The sequence below is a fragment of the Periplaneta americana genome, chromosome 5 (assembly GCF_040183065.1).
Source record: "Periplaneta americana isolate PAMFEO1 chromosome 5, P.americana_PAMFEO1_priV1, whole genome shotgun sequence".
In the NCBI taxonomy this organism is placed as follows: domain Eukaryota; kingdom Metazoa; phylum Arthropoda; class Insecta; order Blattodea; family Blattidae; genus Periplaneta; species Periplaneta americana.
The window spans coordinates 93,353,854-93,377,878 of NC_091121.1; the positions used below are offsets into that span (position 1 = coordinate 93,353,854).

The 24,025-nt window shown below is 33.3% G+C and overlaps 1 protein-coding gene across 2 annotated transcripts in view; it reads right to left on the reverse strand.

The window, feature by feature from the left end:
• The window catches only part of LOC138700006 (MFS-type transporter SLC18B1-like), a 46,195-nt gene that overhangs the window by 6,307 nt on the left and 15,863 nt on the right, over nucleotides 1-24,025 (reverse strand). For both annotated transcript variants that reach the window (XM_069826275.1, XM_069826276.1), the window contains exons 2-10: nucleotides 23,311-23,504; nucleotides 20,583-20,678; nucleotides 15,204-15,277; nucleotides 14,385-14,532; nucleotides 14,045-14,113; nucleotides 13,336-13,453; nucleotides 8,949-9,064; nucleotides 6,183-6,373; nucleotides 1,429-1,524 (exon numbers count right to left, since the gene is read on the reverse strand). In XM_069826275.1, coding sequence (XP_069682376.1) covers nucleotides 1,429-1,524; nucleotides 6,183-6,373; nucleotides 8,949-9,064; nucleotides 13,336-13,453; nucleotides 14,045-14,113; nucleotides 14,385-14,532; nucleotides 15,204-15,277; nucleotides 20,583-20,678; nucleotides 23,311-23,436 — 1,034 coding nt within the window. In that variant the 5' untranslated portion in view covers nucleotides 23,437-23,504. The remainder of the gene's footprint in view (nucleotides 1-1,428; nucleotides 1,525-6,182; nucleotides 6,374-8,948; nucleotides 9,065-13,335; nucleotides 13,454-14,044; nucleotides 14,114-14,384; nucleotides 14,533-15,203; nucleotides 15,278-20,582; nucleotides 20,679-23,310; nucleotides 23,505-24,025) is intronic.

Here is a 24,025-nt window from a genome sequence, read left to right on the forward strand (position 1 = left end):
AAATCAAACTACAGTTGTGTTGGTTCGAATATTTTGTTTTTATTTCCGATTTACTAAATGGAGAGTATAGGTCTATGATAAGAGAAATAATTAGCGAGGACCGCTGAATATATTTTCTCTTCATATGAAGCGACATTTCGAAATTAATACCAACTTACATCATATATTTTCAATATGGTTCATCAAAGTGTATCGTATCTGTCTATTATTACTTTAATATTGCACCACTCGCGATTATAAATGAAATGAGTAGTCACACAGGTCTGTAGCGCTCTCAATGCCGAGATATTACTGAGAGTGTCCGCGCAGCACGGCTAATTTTATACGCAACTTCGGCGCCCTTATGCCCCTTGGCGACAGGAAGTGGCGTCATTGGACGTGGTTACAAAGCTACAGAACGATTGTTTAGTCCTGACAGCTCAGCGACGCGAAAGAGGGGAAGTAATAGGAGGAGTGGGGAGAGTTCCGGAGTAGAGATAAGGGCGAGCGGTCGGTAAAGGAATGCAGTACAGCTTAACTGTATTAGAAACATAAGGCTATACCGCACGCATGACATCCGATTCCTCCGAAGGCAAGCAGGTGAATAACCCAAACACCCCTTGGCGTAACTAAATGGATTCGCCTGACCCAGGCGCAGATCACCGGCGACTGTCAGGACTAAATAATCGTACTGTTCATTGGTTTATAGCCTATCTACTAATGGCATTAACATTCGGCGGTGGCTTGTCTTCTTACAGGAATTATTTGAAATTGTGTCTTTTTTTTATTCCCCACGTATTCCGAAACGTATGCCTAATATCCATTAATGTTTCCAGGCTTATTATTAGACAATAATGGAAGAGTGTGGAGTTTATATCACTGATTTTTTAAGGGCTGGGTTTTTAATCTATTCATTCGTCATCCGAGAGGGAATTTACACACTGGCAATTTGCATCAGCACAGAGCACCCTGGGGTTAGCGTCTCTTACCCGCAGAGAACACACTGCACTATGGTGCATTCGTAGCTGCTAGCGGTTATGCTCTCTACCTCTTCCTGCTGCACGACGGGGCACACGGGACGGCTCCGATTATTCTTTAGGCTACCCATTTCAGCGAGTGCTGACGACCACTGCTCCATATTGTTAGAATGATGCAATACCACAGTTTTCAAAGAAAGACAACACAAGAAAAGGGATTCAGGTCTATTTTTTATGGAATAGATGTATTGCTAAAACTCCAGTCTTCTCACCTGGAACGATTGTAGCCACAGTTTAAAAAAAAAATGGTTTTATTAAAACTATTTGTGACACATAGGCTACACGTGTCTAAGACGTATAAATTCACAAAAACAAAAATTTTGTAAGTTTTAATAAAACTGAATTGTTGCTGAACTAAAGTCTTCAATAACTATAATGAATTTTCATGTGCGTATTTAAAATATTGACTTACACAGCTGCTCTGATGACGTCGATGAAGCATGGTACTAATATGGAGGCTGTGCCAATGCCATGGATAATAAGGCCCAACACACACATCAACAAGGTACTGAAAGAAATGCATTATTTTACATGAGTCTCTTTAATTAAACATTATTCATTAGTAATATGATGGAGGCTCGTGAAAGGGACTGGAAAATGGTATGAATGCATGAAATTGTCAAATTTCTTACAAGTGCTTTTTAAGAATTGAATAACGATACAGTAGAAGTAGAGCATTGTGAAATTACAAGAATATATCCATTTTGTTATTCAGAAATCTTCCAGTATATGATAAGAAAACGTAGTTTATCTCAGGGATTTCCCGTTTTACCAGATACAGTCCACAATTCCTTTCCACAGTGACATTTGATGCTGTCTGAAAAATAATAATTTTCCTATTTTCACTGTTGCGGTTACAGAAATTAAACGTTTTCTCTTCAGACTATTTGTGATGTGCCAGAAAAAGTATATTACTCAGAAGCAGGATACAGTAGAACCTTTATTATCCGTTGTAATGAAGGGGATAGAGTGAACGGTTAATCGAAAAAATCGGATAATCCGTTTCATAAAAGGTTTTCATAAATTGAGTGCATAATACAGTTTCGTAATTTCCTCCATGATCTTTTTTTTAATACACTAGATAGCGAATCAGAAGTCTGGTTTTTAACAACATGTTTTTAATGGCCAAGGAACTCCTTAAGACGGCTGGAAAGATAGGAATAGCACAGTCTCATGTTGTAGATTTATATACCGATACTGTATACAATTTATATTTGTTTTTCATTAAATCCCGCCAGTTATAATTCTATGTCATATTCTGATGCGAGATGAACCACAGTTTCTCTTTTCCCAACCATTCAATTAGGCCTACTTGTACTTTTTTTTTCGTACCACAACACGTTTTCTTTTGATATCTGTGGAAGACATTTTGCATAGAAGTTAGACAGTACGGCCACTCGAAGAGTAGATCATATTCTGTTTGTAAAAAAAAACACTCTGCAGAAAAATTGTACTAATATAATGCATAGTACTTCGTATTTTTTCTGCAGAAAAAAAGCGAGAGAGAAAGACAATCGGATAATCCACCAATCGGTTAATAGAGTGACGGAAAATCGGGGTTCTACTGTATGTTACAAAAGAATTATGAAAAAGTCAATAATCTACTGAAATTGTTCGTTTTACTCAAACTTTGTACATAAAATTGCGTTAAAATATCAAGGAATTTGGATCATTATTTAACTTCATTTTCGATTATAGAGGCTGTCGGATGACAGTAAGATGATGATACGTCGATAGTGGAATTATAAAAAAAAACAGAAACCTCAGGGAAACTTAGACTTGAAGAACATGTGCAACAAAATGAGTCCCACCTGAGGGATGTAGTGTAGAGAAAATAAGAATTTCATGAGGTACAGGTAAATGCTATTGTGTATACTTTAAATGTAAAGTGAAAATTTTATTTCAAAGTAATCAGTGCAATAATTATTAAAGTTTTAACATCGCCCGTTTCATCGGCTCACCTTGTTTATGCAAATTTAAGGGGTTAATGCATATTTCAGCTTTTAGTGCATATAAAAGCATATTTCGCTGTTTTTTTTTAGTAATCTGGTATTTAAACCAAGATTAAGAATGCGGAAAACCTGGAAAATGGAATTCAGAAGAAACGCAGACCTTGAATATTTTATTTAGGCCTATGGCAGTCTGACAACATGAAGACAGTGCACTGTTGTCGGCGAATCATTATGACAATTCCGGCAATCAACAAAGCTCCCCATAATTAAATGCATTGCTGACTCTGCAAATGTATAACATTTGAGCGTTATGATGAATATATGTTGAGATTAAAAGAACCGATAATCGAATCGAAACAAGAAGCCGCCTTATCTTCTACTTCGCACGTGCGTAACATTTTGACAGTTGTTAAGAAAACGCTGCATATGATCGGCGCGGAAGTTATAGGCCATTCGGTATCTCGTGGAACCTACCTGCGTTTGAGGGGAAGGAAAAGGTGGACTGAGTAGCTTTCCTTCCTCGCTACGCTTCGACTTGCGAGCTATATAGCTAGCTCGCTTACTCCCATCATAAGGTTCTTACTGTGAGCTACGGTGCACGAATGTATTTGATTTCACGAGATAATGACTGATCTATACAGGAAGTGTCTTTATGCTCGCTAAATTTGAATTTCGCCTCCTGTCAACAAAAGGCCTAATAAACGCACGATTATGCATTTTTCTGTATTTTACTTGTCGAAATGAAAAATCAGAATATGTAATTTGATTATGGTGACATGTCAAGTGTGTAACGAATGCACTGTATTTTAGAATAGCTTAGTTAGCCGTAAGAAAATTATTAATTTTGAATTAGTTTTATCAACGATGGCGAACAAAAAACTTGCCACAAGTGTACTGCTTAAGCAGTGGGTTGGACACACAACTTTAACAACTGATGGTGTCTTAATATTCTTATGTAGCCTATAGCAGAAAAACCAACAATAGTAAATTGCTTAAAACACAATCAGTTTTTTTTTTTTGTATTATAATAGTGCATATTTTGTTATTTTTAGTGCATATACCCTGGTTTTTAAGTGCATACGTATTTTGCCATTTTTAACATTTAAATAGTCGCGTGGGGTCAACATGACCCCCAATGTTATATGTTGGTTTGTATTATTTTTACGCTGTTGCCTACATTGCCCAGCTTATCAGTACCTTCCTGAAAAGGTGTCAGCAATACGACTACATGATAACTTCCAATTCATCACTGCCATTTGTTGCGTTAATTTAAATTTTCTAGGCTAGGGGTTCTGTTGACCCCCACGCAACTACTAATGTCATAAATTAGTCCACAAGTAGTATATTGTTATTTTTGTGGTTCTATACGTGAAATCTCTTACACTAGAAGATTATGGCAAGTAATGAGCTAGAAGACTTGCATAGAATCAGGATATTTCATATTTTAATTCGTGTTTTTAATTGAGGGTCACTCTAACCCCCACGCGACTAGTAGGCCTAATGTTACAAATCAGTCAACAAGTATTACGGTGTTACTTTTGTGGTGTATATACATGCAAATTATTACTTAAGAACATTCTGGCAAGTAGGCCTAATGATCTATATGAGCTAGAAAGTTTACGTGGAACTATGAATTTTATATTTTAATTCGTATTATGGGCACTTTGACCCCACGCGAGTACTAATGTCACAAAATAGTTCGCGAGTACTTAAGTGTTAATGTATATGAATTCGCCTCCTACTAATTACTAATAGCCAACAATAGTCATTATAGTCAACAATGGATGGTAGGAGTATCAATATAGATCCTCCCAGAGCCACTGAGATCATTAAACTCAATTTCAAGTTTTTTACTAGCTTGCAGAGGAAAATTATAACTCATTAAAATTATGAAGATTTAGCCTATATGGATCGCTCTGTGGTGTATGGCAAGGAAAGTTCATGTACTCTAAGAAAACCTAACCACACCAAGCTATGTCTATAACGAATCTCACAGAAGCTATCCAAGCTCGAAAACAGGTTTCATTTGGTAAGAAGCTGTTAACTGACTGATCTACGATTGAGTCTCTTTCGGAATAGGGAATACAAGTTCTTTCCGAATATATGATGGTAAGTGGTTGCTAACATCTCCACATATAATCGATGAACAGCTTCCTAGACAATGCTTGAGAATTCAATTTCTGAAGTAAGGAATGCAATTTTAAAGTGAATTAATTGTCCGTAATGACAGGATGACATGCGAGAACGATGACTAACCGGTGAATCTAATGGAATCCTCTCTCATTCAAGATTTTACATGCCGTAAAGGAGCATCTACAAGGTTAAACTTTTCTTTCAATTTCACGCATCCAAGAGTGAACGAAATACATTCAATTGCGCATGCCTTTTTCCACTAAAAATGAGAGACCATGCAATAATTGAAAGTTACCCATTACCGCAGGTGAGTATCTTGAGCGTTATTTCGTTCAATAGGAGCATAGGCCTACAGACCATATAGCGAGCAGCTGATTGTTCTAGGTGACCGTGAATAAACTGAAAATTTTGTTTTGTTATGGTGGACCTTTTAAGCTGAAAATAGCAGCAAATACGGTTAGCTTTATCGAAGATTATCGCAAATACGAATATCTATGGAGCGTTTAACCATAATTTTGAGACTCAAGTAGGCCTAAGTATTGAATTAATATTTAATATTTATTAATTAATATATTATATACATAGTGAAGACACGGCATACCAAGTAGACACAAAATCTGCTTGCATCTTAATTAAACATACGTTTTCAACTTCATTCTTTCAATATACTCCCCGGATTGCATGCTACTCATATGGAAAATTGAACCCTGCAGATGCACCTTATTATTATAACACAGTCGTCCCAACTTATCCTTTCCAAAGGAAATAATCCTAAGAATGTTTACCGCTCTTAAAAGTCCATCGATCTCAATCGGATTTCAATATACAAACCTCCAAATCAATGGTAAGCAAGATTATTATTCCACTATCAACAACTTTTCCAAATGTAACATACATGTCAATGACATCACCACTCTCTTTGTAATCTTAGCATTGCGGATTTCTGAGGGTTCAACACAACGTTCTGGAAATGTTTTTCATCAGTTGTAGCCTATTGTGGATAGCTTAAAGGAGCCAATGCGAAACAAGGGAAGAGTAAGGAAAAAAACTAACATTACGCTCAAGGACAAAAAAAACTTACGTTGGTAGAGGCAGACCCGGTAGCGGCCCCACTAGGAAGTAGCTGAAGACTATGCTCAAGCTACCGGCCACTATCACTTTCTTGGGGTATATGTTCCAGTCACACAGACGTCCTACCAAGGGTGCTGATACAGCATACAAGGTTCCACTGATGACAAACATCACTCCCGTCGAGATGGATGACAAGTTGAACTGTAACATACAGGGCATCCTTTCACACTGTGTTCTTGAGCTTCCTGCATCATTATCCAGTGTTTTAACTAATTAGCTCATCGCCTTTACATTAAATGTGAATTTTGCATCACGAGTTCAAAGCGAATTTTTATGAGAATAAAGGAGTAATTTCCTTGTGATAAGATTTACTTTTTCTATTTGGCAGTCCTTCATATTATAAAATTTACCAATGCAAAAATATTTTTATCATAAAAGTATTCAAACATGTAAATTAAATTAATACTAAACGTATTCAAATCACCAGTTTCAATGCACTCGTAAGTAGCCCATATTACAACATTAGATTAGCTAAATTAGCTAAACACTTTCTCATTCAATATTATTTATACTAATATAGGCCTATTGTACAATACCATAATTTTTAGCATATTTCCATTTAAGATTGCTTACTAATTCTGTGCACGGAAAGGAAACATAAATTGTTCCATGCAAGAAAGTCCCAGACAAATAGGAATAGTATGAAGTTCTACGAAACTTGGAAAACATTTTAAATCCTGAAACTTTGTTAAAAATCGGATAACAACCTTACATTTCGGCTGCATAATTTGTTCTATCTTGGCATCCTTTACTGTACGTAATTACTTAAATCTGTGTATTTTATTTAGTTTCTATTATCCATTCTGTGGACGGTCATACAAATTTTTTCCGTCATTAACCATTTTTTAAACAAGTAGGGCCTACGTAGGCTATAAAAGTCATTTGTTCGGCTCCTCTATACCCAGCGACACGTGTTAGAATCTTCATTTGTCTTTTTGTCTGTAATTAATATCTTACTTAATACCCAAAATACCCAACATTCTAAACCATTCAGAAGGAGAAATTGACTATTATAAATTGTTTGTCTCTTTACCAAAAGATCCCTAAATAATTTATATTTTTAGTTCTAGACTTCATAATTTTATTAATGTGTCACAAATAACCAGACTATTAATTTGTTTATATCTATTAATTTATTACGAACAATTAGTTTCATATGCCATAAAACAATTACACAGATAAATAACTCACCTTTTACTGCCTAAGCAAAAAACGCAAGAACTTCAAAATTTGTAATGTACGACAAGTCAGCGGAAGGAACGAATTCAAATTAATGAAATAGCTGGAACATAACATACTGCTTCTGTATAATTCCGGTATGATACAGAAGTCAGAAGTTACAAATAATTGTAATAGATGGCAGAGCATGTTACTTGTTACTTATGCTGCTATCTACAGGTTGATGATAGATTTATTTGAGTAATTGCGGTTTCTTTAAGTTCTTATTAAAAAAGGTACTTCATTCTCCATTCTCCATTTCAAATTCTAATATTGTTAAATAATTGTGTATTATACGTGACCAAGAAATGTTGAAGTTTAAAACTTTCTTCATGCAACTTCAGTGCTATTTTCGTAAGTACTATTATTCATTTTTGTACAGTTTAATAAGTAATTTTTATTCCTTTTTTGCCTACACATTAATGTACTGTATATTAATGAAAGCTGACGCTTACTCGTAAATGGCTATCAAAGTACTAAACCCACTCCTACGATTTTCATTAACACTTGCCTGTTTCATAACTCCGCTTTTGTAACTTAAATAGTTGTATCTTCTCGGCTACTATAGACTCATGTTTCTGTTATTTAGAGCACCTGTAGCTTGAACTTTTTAGAGAAAGTTAAATCCAGCCGCCTTATTATTACTATCAGATTTTTAACCAATTGCCCATTCAAATTAAGAAACTAAATGGAAGTAGTTATAAACTGCAGGTTGGAAGTGGTTACATAACAACCCATTTTACAACCTGTCTAAATATGTGGATTATCTTTTTATTACACAATTTATGATCTTGATTATGCCCCTTACTTTTGCATGTACTTACAAACTTGACATAGCCAATTATATTTCGTGGGTAGTTTCCTAGTACCCGGTACTCGTTACATAGGTCGTTTTTGTGTTTACACAGTGGCTCCTTTCTGAAAAGAATTTTAATAGTTTGTTACTAGATGTGATTCTAGTCGGTTTATAATATATTTTTGGTCCAGGGAAAATATACATCTTTTATGATTATACAACAGCTTATGTAACGAGTACCAGGTACTAGGAAACTTCCATTTCGTGTTATTAATGGCTGTAATAATAATAATAATAATAATAATAATAATAATAATAATAATAATAATAATAATAATTCTTGTAAGTAAAAATATTACAAATTGGATTTAATTATTCGTAACGACTAGGATATCCTATTCATTTCTGTGTTCTACTGAAAATAAAACAAAGGCAAATCCAAACTTCAAAATTATATAATTTTGTTTTGATTAATAATTACAGAATTCCAGGCTACAGCCCTTCCCACCATTATCTGTTGTTCAGATTGGAATGCTATGTAGACCTATATGCATCTCGTAACTCACTGAGTAGAATTATGCAATTTTTGCTCTAAGTATCATGTTAAGAAATTTTAAAGTTAAACCCCAACCATCATTATGAAGATTTCTCCTACAAAACAAACATTTTATTCATTATAAAATATAATCCTTAGTCCCTTACCTGCCTGAGATGAGGTTCCAATGTTGCAGAGTAGAATCCCATGCTGATAGCAGCTGCTGCTATGCAGAAGGAATCCAATACAACATCAGGGATTTTAAAGACTGAAGAGAACTTAACTGCAACAAATCAATTACACATTATGTCTACCTCCACTCATTTGTTCTTCCTACAGATAACACCATGCAAAGTAATTTCAACAAATATATTTTGTTTTCAAATCCGTTTACTGTTACAATAGCTCAATAAGAACATAGGTTACATTGTCAGAAACAGACACTAAAATGAGTTGCTAACGTACATCAAGCTTATGTATCTTACACAGTTCATACTTTTCTTATTGTGTGAGTGAGTGAGTGAGTGAGTGAGTGAGTGAGTGAGTGAGTGAGTGAGTGAGTGAGTGAGTGAGTGAGTGAGTGAGTGAGTGAGTGAGTGATGCTTTGCTTGGCAAATTGTATAAATATTATTTTTGAATGTAACTTAATCGTTGTCATAAAAATCCAGGGTACTTTCTTGTGGTATTTTAAAGGTCTCTCATGCAGGTTGATTAGAAGAGAAGTCCCTGAAAACATTTGAAAATAATCTATTTGTTCCAGAATAATGTAATAAAATCCACAAAACTGCTAGATTATGGCATAGCAAACTTTACAAGTAGGGCTGATAAAGTGGTAAGCCATTAATTTATGTACTAATTATATTTCATTGATAGTATGGTCCAGTAACAAATTGAATTAGTCTGTCAGTACAGCTTATTGATATTGCTCATGCCAAACCATTTAAGAGCCTAGTCTATCTTGTGTTGAAACTCTAATAAGCTCAATTTTCTGTTTTCTGTTTTACACAAAATACTATTATAAATATAAAAACAGTTTGTTTGTGTTGTTGTTTAGTCAACTGTCCAACCCCCGACACCAGAGCAAATTTTTCTTCTCAAATATTAATTGTCCGAAGACAGGTTCGACCCTCTTAAGTAACACCAATAAGGCATCATTCATAAGGCAACTAGGCCAGGAGATAATGGGGTAGGGTTGCCAGTTCCTTTCCCCCTCCAATGCATACATCGTCGATTAGCTACATATTCCACTAATTAGACTTCAGATGCTTACAAACAATTGTTCTTTCTCTAATGCATATTGTCAAGTGAGATGTATTGCTTGATAATAGATATACATATCAGCCAGAACCTCAATCAGAGGATTTGTGTTAATGGATTATTTTAAAAGAAAGGTTGCAACAATCGCTGCATTGGTCTTCAGAGGTACCATAATCATGAAATTTTCTTGTCCTTGAATGTAATAATTCCATAAATTAAACTTAACACAGTGTTCCAGCATACATACAGCTAGGAAAGAGAAATTTTGACAAGAGATATTCTGTGATGTTCTTTAAATACTGTAGGTAGTGCAAAATTAACAGTTTTACTTGATAAAATGTAGATGTTAATATTTATTAGTAAAACCACTATCTATAGTTCATACTTTCCCTGTCTCTTGGGAGAATTATAAGCCATGGGAAGATATATCCCTATTTCTAATTCACCTCTGGAGCAACTGCAGGGTAAAAACTGAAGTTCGGTTTCCCCCTCCCCCACCCCCAGAATTAAATTATCTCCATAGCCATTGTAGTTTTGAGATGTGGAACGAATAAAAACTGTACTCAAAATATAATACATAATATTATTAAAACCTAATAAGTAGATGATTTTTTTTACAAGCATGAATAATTCAGCAGTTGAGTTGAAGGTATGAATATAAAGAAGTTTTATTAATTCTATTCTAAACGTTTTCTCTCTTCTCTTCAAAGCTTTAAGATAAATAGGTAGTGTACAGAATAGGCGTCTGCAATACATGAACAGTGAACTCCTTTTTTATAACAGCAGAGACTAACTGAAGGACTGAAGGTAGATGGAGATCTGCTTTGTGTCTTGTATTAAAATTATGAATGTTTCCGATTAGTATTAAAAATAGCTTGATTTTTAACACAAAACATCATTAGGGAAAGGATGTACTTACAAGATAGGTGAAGATTTCTAAACTTTAGAAAACTCTTTTGCATGATGTCCTTTAATGCACACACGTCTTTTATTCTTAGGGATTTTTTTCGTAAAAAAGATATAAAAACAAGAATGTGTTTAGCTTTAAATTTTTCCCAATATCTGATAACTTTATCTGTAAACATTTGATAGGGTACAAAATTCATATTTATATCAACATTTCAACTTAATAAAACTTCGAACATAGTAGAAGAAAGTATGCATTATATTTCACCACTGATAACAATATTCTGGCCCACCCATTTTACATCTAGAGCAGTGGTCGTCAGCACTCCCTGAAATGTGCAGAGGGTAAGCAGTGCCATCCCGTGTGCACTGTCGTGCAGCAGGAAGAGATAGAGAGCATACCCGCTAGCAGCTATGAATGCACCATGGTGCACTGTGTTCTCCGCGGGTAAGAGATGGTAGCCTCAGGGTGCTCTGTGCTGACGACCCCTGACCTAGAGTCACACTAACCTCTGTGTAACACTTACCCCACTTAGCCTGCACCTTTACCGGCGGGAATTTACCTTGGCTACCTAACAGCTGATGGATGTTAATGAAACAATATTTATTGGTCTCTTATATTTTTTAATCTTTCTTACACAATTCAAGTAACGGACCAGATAGAAAATTTCTTATTTGTTTGAGGAAATGTTGCTCTGGCTGAAAAGTTGAAGCTCGATATGACACAACGAAAATGCAAAATTTATGGATTGGTAACAAGGAAAAGAGAGATCATTCTTTTCTGTTTTGTTTAAGATCATGACTCCGAAAATATATCTATTTATATATCGTCGTTGTTCCTACAATAACTCTTGTGACATATTTATCGATTTTCAGATTTTTGCTCTATTAAATAACTTAAATAGTGATACAGCAAATAATAAAATCTCTTATAATATGTAATTATATTTCTTTGTTTCGAAAATGTAAGAATTCACAGTCTCCTATGTACAGCTGCCATACAATGAATAAATGTGTTTTTCTTCCTACTGAAAAATTTTATATTTTGCACATAGGAGTTATTGCAGGAACAACGACGATATACTTTTGTAATAAATATGTTGATATTCTTAACCTTTCATTAAGTCTCAAAAATGAAGAATTTACTATCATTCACAGAATAGGAGTGGTAAGCACAATAAGTCTCAGGCTGCAGTGCAAGCCTTCATGTCCTCCTCCGTACAATAGGGAAAAGATCTCTATAATTCAGTGTTGCATTCAGGCCTTATCCTCCAGAGAAGAATTTATACTCCACTGAAGGACAGGTGGAACAAATAACTCAACAAAAGAAACAATAATTCAGATTTTGCCTAACAACAATAAAGACAGTATCTGTGAAAGGGACCATTGGGGTAAATTAAATAAATAAAGCTTTTATTCGTTCATAGTTGTTTTAAATACTGCTAAAATAGGCATTAACTTAAAAAATGTTAATACCGTTGTAAAACGTGGTGAATATGAATAGGTAATTGTTATCTTTCTGTGTACAATTTTTATATCAAGTGTTCTTTTGTGTAAATTACAGGCCTATTATTTAGATAGTTAAAAAAGTCTTAAATCTTCGAGGGAGGACATTCCCCCCAGAACATCCCTTAATTATTCATCACTGTCTCTTATTAATAACTATGCTTCAAGTACATTAGAAAAGATATGGCAGCTACAATGTAGTATATACGAATTTTTTTAAATTTTATAAATAAAATTCTAAAGAAATTTTCTTTTAGAATCTAATATCCAATTTACAGAAATTAAATCTACTCAATTTAAGTTTCAAAAATTTTCTCTCATACATAGGCTTTATGCTTCGTTTCAGATTTACGTGTTAATATATAAAAACTAATATCGACAGAACAAATGCCATATGACACAGACGCTGCTTAGACAACAGACTGGAAAGGCAGAAGGTTCATCAAATATAATGAAGCTACTTAGTATTTCCTGTAGAATCAAACGTCTATTTTCAAGTTTGTCATTTTTAATGATATAAGTAGTGATCACACAATTTAAAGAAGTGTGTGATCCTATCCACCACTGCAAAATTTGTGTAGATGAAAAGTATGTACCAATATGTTCACAATAATATTTTCATTTCAGTTGTTCACTTTCTTTCATACTTGATATAAAAACAGTATTTTCTTTAAATTGTGAATATAAGTTAGTTACTGTATGTATTTTAAATTAATTATTAACGTTAATTTCTTGTTTTTATTCTGTAACTTTAATTGTTTTGTTGAAGAAGTGACAATTCTATAGTGATTCTAATGACAAAAGTGAAAGTGATATAAAACATTACATTGATCATTCATAGCAGGTATTAGCTCTTATAAGAAATATCGATTATAAAGTACTCACCCTCTGAGTGCCCGTTGTTTCGTTCTTTGTCAATAGGGGGTAGAATGAAGTATATAATTACTGCATCTACCATAAGAAATGCGCCCATGATGACGAAGGGTAGGATATAACCACCCAGCTACAAAAGGATGTAATGAAATATTGTTAATAACGAATTCCATTTAGGACCTTGTAGACAGGGGCGTATTTTGCGGGCTACCGGGGCTACCGGCGGTAGCCCAAGGAATTTACAAAAGAAAAAGTTTATAATATAACATAATGTAATAATTGTGTATTATTAGTTTTACCATAGTAATTAAAATTAAAATAATTGTTAGATATATTTTGTGTAATAATAGGGTCAGCGGTAGCCCAAACCCTTTAACCAGTATACGCCTCTGCTTGTAGATGTATTTCTATTTTTTGTCCTATTCAGTTGCTGATGGTAACTACTACTGATAACCACAACCATTGCTACCAATAATAATAATAATAATAATAATAATAATAATAGTAATAATAATAATAATAATAATAACTACATACGATGAATTAAAGATAACCATCTAAAAATTCATTTAATGATAGATAGGTAACAAGGAAACATACTAATAACTTGCACAGAAATGTGATTTTTCACAAGTTTTCCTTACAACTGAATGTGTATGAGCTTGAGAGTGAATTTTGTTGTACAGGCATACATATTCATTTCAATTAACGTTATACTTACTGAAAACAGAATTCCCCCAATCATTGGTCCAACAATATATCCCAATCCATAGAATACTTCGAGGGTAGCCTGGAAAAAAGTTACAACAATATTTATGTTGTTGTATTGTTCAAGTTAAGAATAGTTTTTACTAGTCATGTTAAATTAATTTAATTATTAAAAAGACACTGAAAAATATTAATCCTACATGTATGACTAAAATACAACTACACCATGAGTAAGTAATATTGTTTTCTTTTCATTCTGTCTCAAAATTAAAGTCACAAGGTACGAGTAAATTTCTGAATTTGCTAATCTTATTGATAAAGTTATAACTACTTTGTCCAGAAAAAATACTTACAAATGTGGTGGCCACAGATTCAGGAAATACTGCAGCTGTGATGGCAAATGCTGCCGTTGTGGCAGCAGAAGCTCCCAGAGCTTCTATGATGCGGATAGTAAATGACAGTGCAATGAAGTCCACGTGTTTTGGCACCAAGTCTAGTAGCCTATGGTTTTATAACATATGAACTATCATGTATTATATGTTTCTTTTAGTAATTTCTGAAGAGAATTATTAGTGTTAACAAATCTAAGTATGGTCTATTCCATTAATTAAGCAATGATAAGCGATTCTAAGTTCTATATTTTCTTAATTGATTATATCACTTTCCATATGTCAATTTATATAACAAAATTAGTGATATCATACATTTTTTAGCATATTTGTGTTTCCTCGAATGATTTGATTGAACATTTCTAGTAAGGACTCTAAGAAGAGCTAGTCAAATTCTGGATTTGAGAGTTTTCATTGGAATGTGACCAGTAAAATGAAGGTAAGTCTTCCTCTATAATGTAAAATACAGTGCATAGACTATTCTATAGGCTGAAACACAAAATTATTCATGAGCTATAACAAATGTTGAGTACAAAGGAAGTGCAGCGAAATTTATATAAAGAAATTTCGCAATTTTAGACTGAAATTTGATGTAGTTAGAAATATAATAATTTATGTTAAATTATAAAAATGTGAAATAATTTTCAAAACTAATTTTATTTTATTCATGAAATAATAAAATTAATATATGGCAAGGATGGAAACATTTGAAAATGGAAATTAATAATTAGAACGAAAAATAAAAAAGCAAAGGTTTTAAAAAGAAGTTGAAATATATCTTACCCAAAGAGAATGGAACATGACGATGCAATAAAAATTCCGGAATTCAGCATAAATTTTGGTCCAATTAGGTCCAACTGAAATAAAATAAGAATGTTAACAATTTATTAATTTAAGCTTTAATCTCTCGTTACAAATAGTAATACTCTGTAGATTTTCAAAGATTTTGTCTACAGTTAACAATTTAGTTCTCCAGTTAATGGAATATTATACCTATTGACCAAGTATTACAATTTCACATTTCATTTTACCAAATATTATGGTAAGCAAATAATACAAGAAGACAAAAATAAAATTCTGGGACTACTAGTCCACAAAGAGAGGAGTTACTATGCAAGACAAAAATATTTTTATACATCTTACTGTAATTACTGTGAGGATAAATATACAATATAATGTAAGCCATATGTTAGTACATATAGGAAATTTACTATACACGTACGAGTAAAACTTCCATAGCTAAGATGAATTTAGCTTTTTCGAAGATAAATTGAACAGAACAACTTCCGAAACATTTCGCATTCTTACATAAAATAAATTAATACCGGTACATCAATTGTGAAATTCATGTAAAAAAATTATGCTTACGAGGTAAACTGTGGTGTTTTATATATATTATAGAATTTTTTTAAAGCATAGAGATAAATAAGTTACTAATGTTGTTAATTCATACAAAAAAATGTTTCTAAAAGTGTTCATGTAGTTTTGTCACGTATTTAAGAAGGTAAACCTTACATTTGTGACATTAAGAGTTTCACAAAATAAAAAAATTAATTTATTAACATAACAATAAATAGCGTCCAATTACAAAACTGTCTAAATCCATTTTTTTTTAAATGGAGATAATGGCGGTTTCGTCATCTACCTAAATGTCTCTAGCAATTTTCTAATGAATGTTGTGCCTAAATTCCCTCTTTCCTTCCATAAATACAGTAAGCTTTAAATATGACGAACACTGCAAACAATTAGGAAAAAAGTTATCAGTTTTTGGCGTTTCCTGAAAATTGTTAAGAATGGATGTAGACACTATATACAGGTGTCTGATTTATCTTGCTCATCTAAAATAATGTTTTTTTATGCACGAAATGAAAAATTGCTTTAAAATTAATTTAAGTACAACAGGGAATTAATAGGTACTATGAATGTGTCTTTCTTGTATCCTTGTACATTACAGAGATTCCAGCAATGACTTCATTTCTTTAAATGACACAATGTATATTTCATTCAATGAATCATTTAATCTCTTCAACGTCTGTTCAAAAATGCATCAGAATGTACCATTCTAATAAACAGAACATGAAGGGAGAAAAAGAATATGCAACTCATATGTACTTAATGCAAGTACGAAAATTACACTTTGTAGCATTGAAATGCCTTTATTGGACCTTATTTCATAAACGGTACCATACATGGCCAGATTCTTAAGAATCATTCTTCCTAATCTTTTGGAGACCATACCTTTGAGGAACAGAATGGTTATGTGGTACCAGCATGATGAATGCCCAGCTCAAAACACCTTAACAGCCCATTGTGTTCTGGCTCGAAAATAACTTAATAGGTGGATTGGACGTGATAGGTCAGTTAGTTGATCTGCTCATTCTTCTGAGCTTCCGCCACTATATTTTTTTCTTTGGGGATTTGTGAAGAACACTGACTACCGAAATGTTCCAACACCATCAGAGGACATGCAGCAACGTATTATATTAATGCTTGCACATCCATTCAGTAAGCAATACTAGAGCGATCTAGGGGCGTCATTCATTCAAAGATTGTAGTTATGCATTAATTATAATAATCACCACTTTGAGTAGAACATGTAAGTGTTTTGTTTTAGTAGTAGTACCGAAGGGCTACAAAGTGTCATTTTACCTCGAACTTGCAGTAAGTACGTACAGTATGAGTCCCATACTTCTCTTGGATCCCTCAATGTTTTGTTTATTAGAATGATACATTGTGATACATTTTTAACAGCAGGTCTTGAAGAGTTTAAATGATTCATTGAATGAAGAGTATATGGTGACATTAGTGGCGGTTCTCCACTGATGCATTTGAAACAGTGACGTCGCCAGGATCAGAGCAAGGGGGGTGCGGATGGGGTGCGAGATTTAAAAATGGGGTGCGAGTTGTAAAAAGGTGGTAAATAAAAAATCCAAAACGTTCTCTCATGCACTTGCGCGCATACTATACATCGGTTTATTAATATTACTATGTATTATTACTATTATTATTATTATTATTATTATTATTATTATTATCATCATCATTGGTCAGCATATCCATAACGATATATTAAGGGACGTAATTTTTTCACATCCAAGAAATTGTTTGTTTTTGTTCTTCAAAATAACTTATGCCTAGTATTTTTTTAATAAATTGCCCTTTGGGGTGCGGAAAGGGGTGCTCAGATTTTTATGGGGTGCTTGCGCACCCTTTCGCACCGCCCTAGCGACGTCCCTGATTTGAAATGCCGAGTCGCCTAATTTTTTCAACATACCGGTACATATGTATTTGTTTCAAAGTTAATGCATTCATTATATTGTTTGTAATAATTGTAATCTCTAATTTTGTATTGTTTGGTTGCATTAACACTTTTATCGAAAACCTATCTCCTTGCGCTCGCGCTCGGCCGCTTAAGAAACTCACGGCATCGGCACTCACGGCTATGATGCGTTTTCAGAGAACGAGACCTAGCGCATCCAAGAACAGTCCACTCAGAAGAGGGATGAGGAAATACCACGAAATACCCAACCATATCTGACGAGATTTAGGCAACGACCTGACTCATGTGTTGGTCATGATTTTCGTTTCAGTCTCAACATAATGCTGGGACGTCTTAAATTTTCTTGATTTGTTTGAAGTAAGATGTGTTGGCAATTGGCATGCATGCTATTTCAATTTTTGGCGCCAGTTCGCCAGTTGTAGCGCGGTCTTGGATATTAACACTTGGTAGCCTATTCCTGTGATTATTATATTATAGAGTTATGTGTACGGTTATTCGTAAGTTTATGGTTATTTCGTGTATGATAATGAATTCAATGGATGATTTAATGTTTTGTGTGTTCCTTACTTTAAGTTTAAACACATTTTCTTTATAGAAAAAAACGACGACAAATGTGATAATTAAACCAACATCCAACACTAGTGCTTTGTTTCAAGGAAGTTTGTAATAGTGAAAATGCAAGTTCTAAACCTTTCACTAGAAAATTTAAACCTCGTTGTTATGAGGAACATAAATGGCTATGTGACTAGTTATTTCCAAAAGCTTTGTCGTTGGCCGTGTATACGAATCGGGTAAAAAAGGGCTCACGTGCAACTCTAACGATGTGGCAGATTTGAACAATGTTATAATAACGTTTAGCAAACACGAGTCTTCTTAGAGCATATAAAAAATTGTGTCGGGTTCGAAGAGTTGTGAAAAAAATCCAATCAAGTTGCAGCTGTACTCGGATAAAGCTTATGAAGGCACATTCATATACAAATCTTAAGGTGAGTTTTATTTTAATTAATAAAGTAGTTTGAGGTAGGAAACAGTAGTAATCTCATTTCTTGTTGACATGCTTCTCCCACCTGATTTTTTCTCCGCTATTCAATATCACTTCCATAGTGGATACGATCCCCTTTTCACGATGTTTATCACGGACAATTACGTCAAAACTAAAACGTCGAGTGTGTAAATAACATATTATTATTATTATTATTATTATTATTATTATTATTATTATTGCTAAGGGTTATGTATTTTGCGTAAACATGACTTGGAGAGTCACATGTTGAATTATTTCAGGGCAGAGTCTGGGTGACTTTTCTAAAAAATGAATTCATTACTCATATCTCCTTAACCCTCATATCTTAGCTGCTCTACAATTTCATACTACTTATCTGGGTCTTTTCTGACCCCAAGAATATATAATATTGTTAATACTTACGATATGTTATAGATAAATGAATTTTTCCTTAACCCATTATATCCTGGCCTAGTTGCCTCATAAGTACCTTCTTGGTATCACTTGTGAGGTTCAGACCTATCTTTGGACAGTTGACTAAGCAACAACAATGCATTTATATAAATACAGTATAAGCAAACTGAAAGTGTTTATTGCACCTAGAATTATTCACTGCATTTAAACAAATAATTAATTAATTAAATTAGTTTAATGGTAGACTATTTATTCTGTATCTGCATTTTTAGGTTTTCAATTATCAAAGAACACATTCACTTTCCTCGAAATATAACGCAGAAAGGAAATTGTTATTGCATCAAATGTTAATTATTTTGTTTATAAAATTGATTAATTTAGTCTCATCACCTGCTCCAGTAGAAAGAACAAGAAGCTAACTTTACAAATACAAATAATTGATCTTGAACTTGCAACATTTTACTCATAGCCTAAATGACAGTTTATGCTGTATTTATTTAATTTGTTCACTTTTCAAAGTACATGTTCACTTTGTTTACAAGATGACACTATCACTGCAAAATAATTCTAACTAGAAAATAAAGATATGTTTTATAGCTGGGGCCATCCACAAACCCAAGCAATATGAAAAAAAATCAATAAGCAATTATGAAATAGTAATTTTAATTGTAAAGGGAACTAAAATAACCAAGGTTAGCATCTCTAGGTTACTGGAACTTTTCGGAGTAGTAGGTATATGGATGTAGATATTTACAATAAAATATGGTGTGAAGTCAGGAAAGAAGTGTCGAGGGTTAATTAACAAGATTACAAAAAAGATATAGGCCTAACCATAGTATTAATTCCCCATTGTACCTAACTTTAATTTTTGTTTGAAACAATTTTTCATTTGGCACCTAAGAAAAAGTTTATTTTGGGTGAGGAAGTTTCCACGAGGCTAATAGTATTTTCTTTGTAAAAAAAAAAGTAGAATAAACAATAAACAAGAAGTTAAACACTTTCCTTGTCTGTCTGGGCGTGAAAAATGTTTTAAGGGTTCTGCGAAGTAAATTCTGTCCATAAGTGCATTTTTTTACAGGTTTTAATGAAGTAAAATATTTTGAAATTACCATCAATAACATAAGAGTATTTCAACTGTAAATTTGTTGTACAGATTACATTTTGTAGCATTCAGTTATTTTATTTGCGCCTATTATGCAATTTATGTTATGTAGACCTACTAATTCAATTAGGTATATTTTATATAATTTAATATTATTATATTTCTCTCATATTTGAAATTGTTTTATTTCAATATGAATATAGGCTACATATGTAAGTAAGCTGAAGGAAAATAAGAAAGATTCGAAATTGCTTAGTGGTCTTTATAATATGAGAAAACCTTCTATAGGACAGTGACTTTTTTTAAGTTTTAAATGAATACTTCTTAAAGGACAAGAACACCAGGTCAACAATAATTACTTACGTATTTGCCTAGCATTGGACTGCTTAGGAAGGACACAAGTTCGAAGATGCCGAACACTAAACCATACTCAGTAGCCGAGGCTCCTTTGTGTTCTGCCTGAAATACAAAGTTATATATTGTATTTTCTCTAGATATATTAATTTTACTTTAAATAAATCCATTTCGCAACTACGAAAAGTATAATCGTAAATTTTATAATAAAATATGTATCGTTTAATATCTTATTATGATCTAGTAAACGCAAGAAGTAAACAAAATATCTCAAGTCCATAAGTATGTAACTGCGTAACTCAAGAACGAAATATTCCTGCACTCTCGACAATAATCAATTATGATAGGCCTAAGTTCTTCACTGCAAGTATTCTCAAATTTCACTTGATTTGTCGACATCTAAATCTTCAAAATAGTATGTTTTTCCCTCGAATGCGGAGTTCAAGAATTTTTGTGGAGTATAACAAAAATAGCCTGTACTTTCCAAATTTGATACACGTCTGATCAATTCAATTATTTTACTCTTAGGTACCGTAAACTGGGGTTACTTTGAATACAGAGGAAACTTTGAACATTTTTTCAGAAAATCATATTTAGGTTTCTAGATGCTACACTTGTTAGATGGAGGTAAATTTGGTATGAGAATTATTTTTATGATAATATAGGCTACTTCCATCTGTAACAAGTGCAGCATATAGAAACCTAAATATGATTATCTGAAAAAAATGTTCAAAGTTTCCTCTGTGTTCAAAGTAACCCCAGTTTACGGTACAGTGTTAAAATTATTATAACAGATCCATAAATAAAATTAATTTACTTCTTCGCTTTCTTAAAATGTTACAAACAACGCATGTATAATAAATTATAAACATTTGTAGATAATTTTATTTTTTCTCGGATACAAATTTTGAAGTATTTACATGTATTAATATTTTATTAACGTGCCAAATAGTTTTGAAGCAGAAATAAATTAATGCTGATAAGCACAATTAAGTCAGCAAAAAATCGTGCATACTGAAATATAAACAAGTGCAAAGCTGCGGGGATATTTAACCACATTCAGTTAGCGACCTCTGCTAAACAGGCACAGACCTAGAAACAAAATTTGGGCCACCTGAATTTTCCAAGTTCCAGTTCAGTGCTTACTGAGCATGCGCAGTATGTTATACCAACACGTTTTCTACCCTGCTGATAAAGTGTAATAATTAGAGACCGGATTTTAAAGGGAACATTTTTCATCAAAAAAAGATAAAAAAAATTGAAAGTTATAGCCAAAAAAAAAGGACTTGAAAAAGGACTATATTACTCCCAAAAAAATACTTCAGCACATTCATGGATATACATGGCACACACAATCTTACACATATCTCTTGACAACATAAAGAAAGTGTTGTATTTGATATAGTCAAAAAAGGACTTCAAAAAGAACTATATTACTCCCTCAAAAGTGTGCTATTTTAATTGAAAACACACTTCAGCACATTCATGGATACACATAGCACACACAAGCTTATATTTATCGCTTCACAACATAAGGAAAGTGTTGTATTTGATTACAATCAATATTACAATATGTTTCAATAGGATTCTGCCTAGAAATGTACAAAAACTTGCCCATACATGTTCTAACATTTTTAACAAGAGCCAAAACAGGTCGCATTGTCACACAATTGTATCTACACCGTTTTCACATTTCTGATAATTCTACTTGTCTGTGGTGTAATAATCATGATGAAGATCTGGAACACATTCTTCAATACTGTCCATCCATAAACCACAAAAGAAGTAAATTAAAATCATCAGTACCAGTTACAGAAGACACAGCCCTGCAGTATATATTGACTACACCCCAACTCTGGCTACTAGCAACAGATATCTATAATGAACACCGATCAAAATAACCTTCATTTCTCGTGAAAAATAACAACTGAATAGACTACAGTGGACTATAGTGGACTTTATGTTGTCAGCAAAAAGCTGGATACATTAATTAGATTGATTGATTGATTCTGCCTCTTTGAATGCAGAATGTCTTTATAAACAGAAAATGACCGCTCAAAATCAACTGAAACCAGAGGTGAAAATTTTCTTTTTATCTTGAACTGTAAATCAGCACACTTTATTAGTTTTTCAATGTGAATCAGAAGAAAAACGATATTTATTTTTGCTTGCTCAGGAAGTTATAGGCCTATCGGAAAAAAAATATAGGAAAATTATCTAAACGTTTGCGATATTCTGTCAAAAAAGGACTAAAATAAGAGATGTTTTTAAAAAAAGGGGGGGGAAGGAAAATGGACTGAAAAAGGGACGTAAAAACCACACAATTTGGTCGGTGGAAGATAGTTTTCAACAACGTAATTAATTATTTCATGTTTCGTGTTGAAATAGAAAAAGGGACTCCCTTTAAAATCCGGTCTCTAGTAATAACTTATGAAAATATAAATATCACCACACATTTGGTATCATGTGAAATTTGTTCATATGATTAAACTCAAAACATTTTTCAGATAATGGATTCCATTAGAAATTTTTGAACTTCTCTATACACAATTGTTTGATTCCATTCTAAATAAAATTACGATATTATATTAAATTACTTATGTATTGGAAATTAAGGAAATTATGAGCGTTTTATTCTAAGACGTGCTTCCAATTTCTTCCAAGGATTGAGAATTCTTTTGCAAATTACTTATCGCGATTTATACTAAGTTGTTATTTAATCACTCTATTGGCTTACCTCGGCGGGGTAAAAGGGCGCCTGCAGGGAGATACAGATGGCACAGCCGAAGTGCACGCTGCCAATGACACCGAGTATGGTCCATTGTTCTCTGTTGAAAGATCCCCCTGACTTCTTGACGCTCATTGTTATGGCAGCGAATACTGAATGGACACCAGCAACTAGTAACTATTTAATTTATAGTACCCCTTGATCTGTGAAAGATAAGCTGTTTAAGAGAAGGGAGAGAAAGGGGAAGGAGACACAAAAAGGACTAGCAAATTATCGTATACATTAATAAATATTCATTATTATTGTGTCAAGCTGTCGCAATGGTGGATCTGGATAACTGTTCTAGACAGATTATCCAGTATCCAGCGATCTAACGTCATCAACAGACTGGACAGTATGTGGTTCGGTGGCTGTATGAATAACAGCTGTTAGCTTCCGTAGCCTTGGCTTAAGGAAGCAGTGCGGAGTTCATCTTTAGATAGAATGTACTTTATCGTACGTTTACATTTTCAGTCCCGAATTAAGGGTCACATTTAATTCGATCAATAGAATGAGTAAGACATATACCACAAGACTGTTTCTCACTGGCGATAAAAAATAATGTTTCTCTTTGTAACTAACGCCTGTAATGGATGTCCTCCTCTTCCATTTCTCTTCTTTCTTGTACTTTTTCTCAGTCTTCCGCAACTGAAGTCAACTTCACCACCGCTATTATCATAAGCAA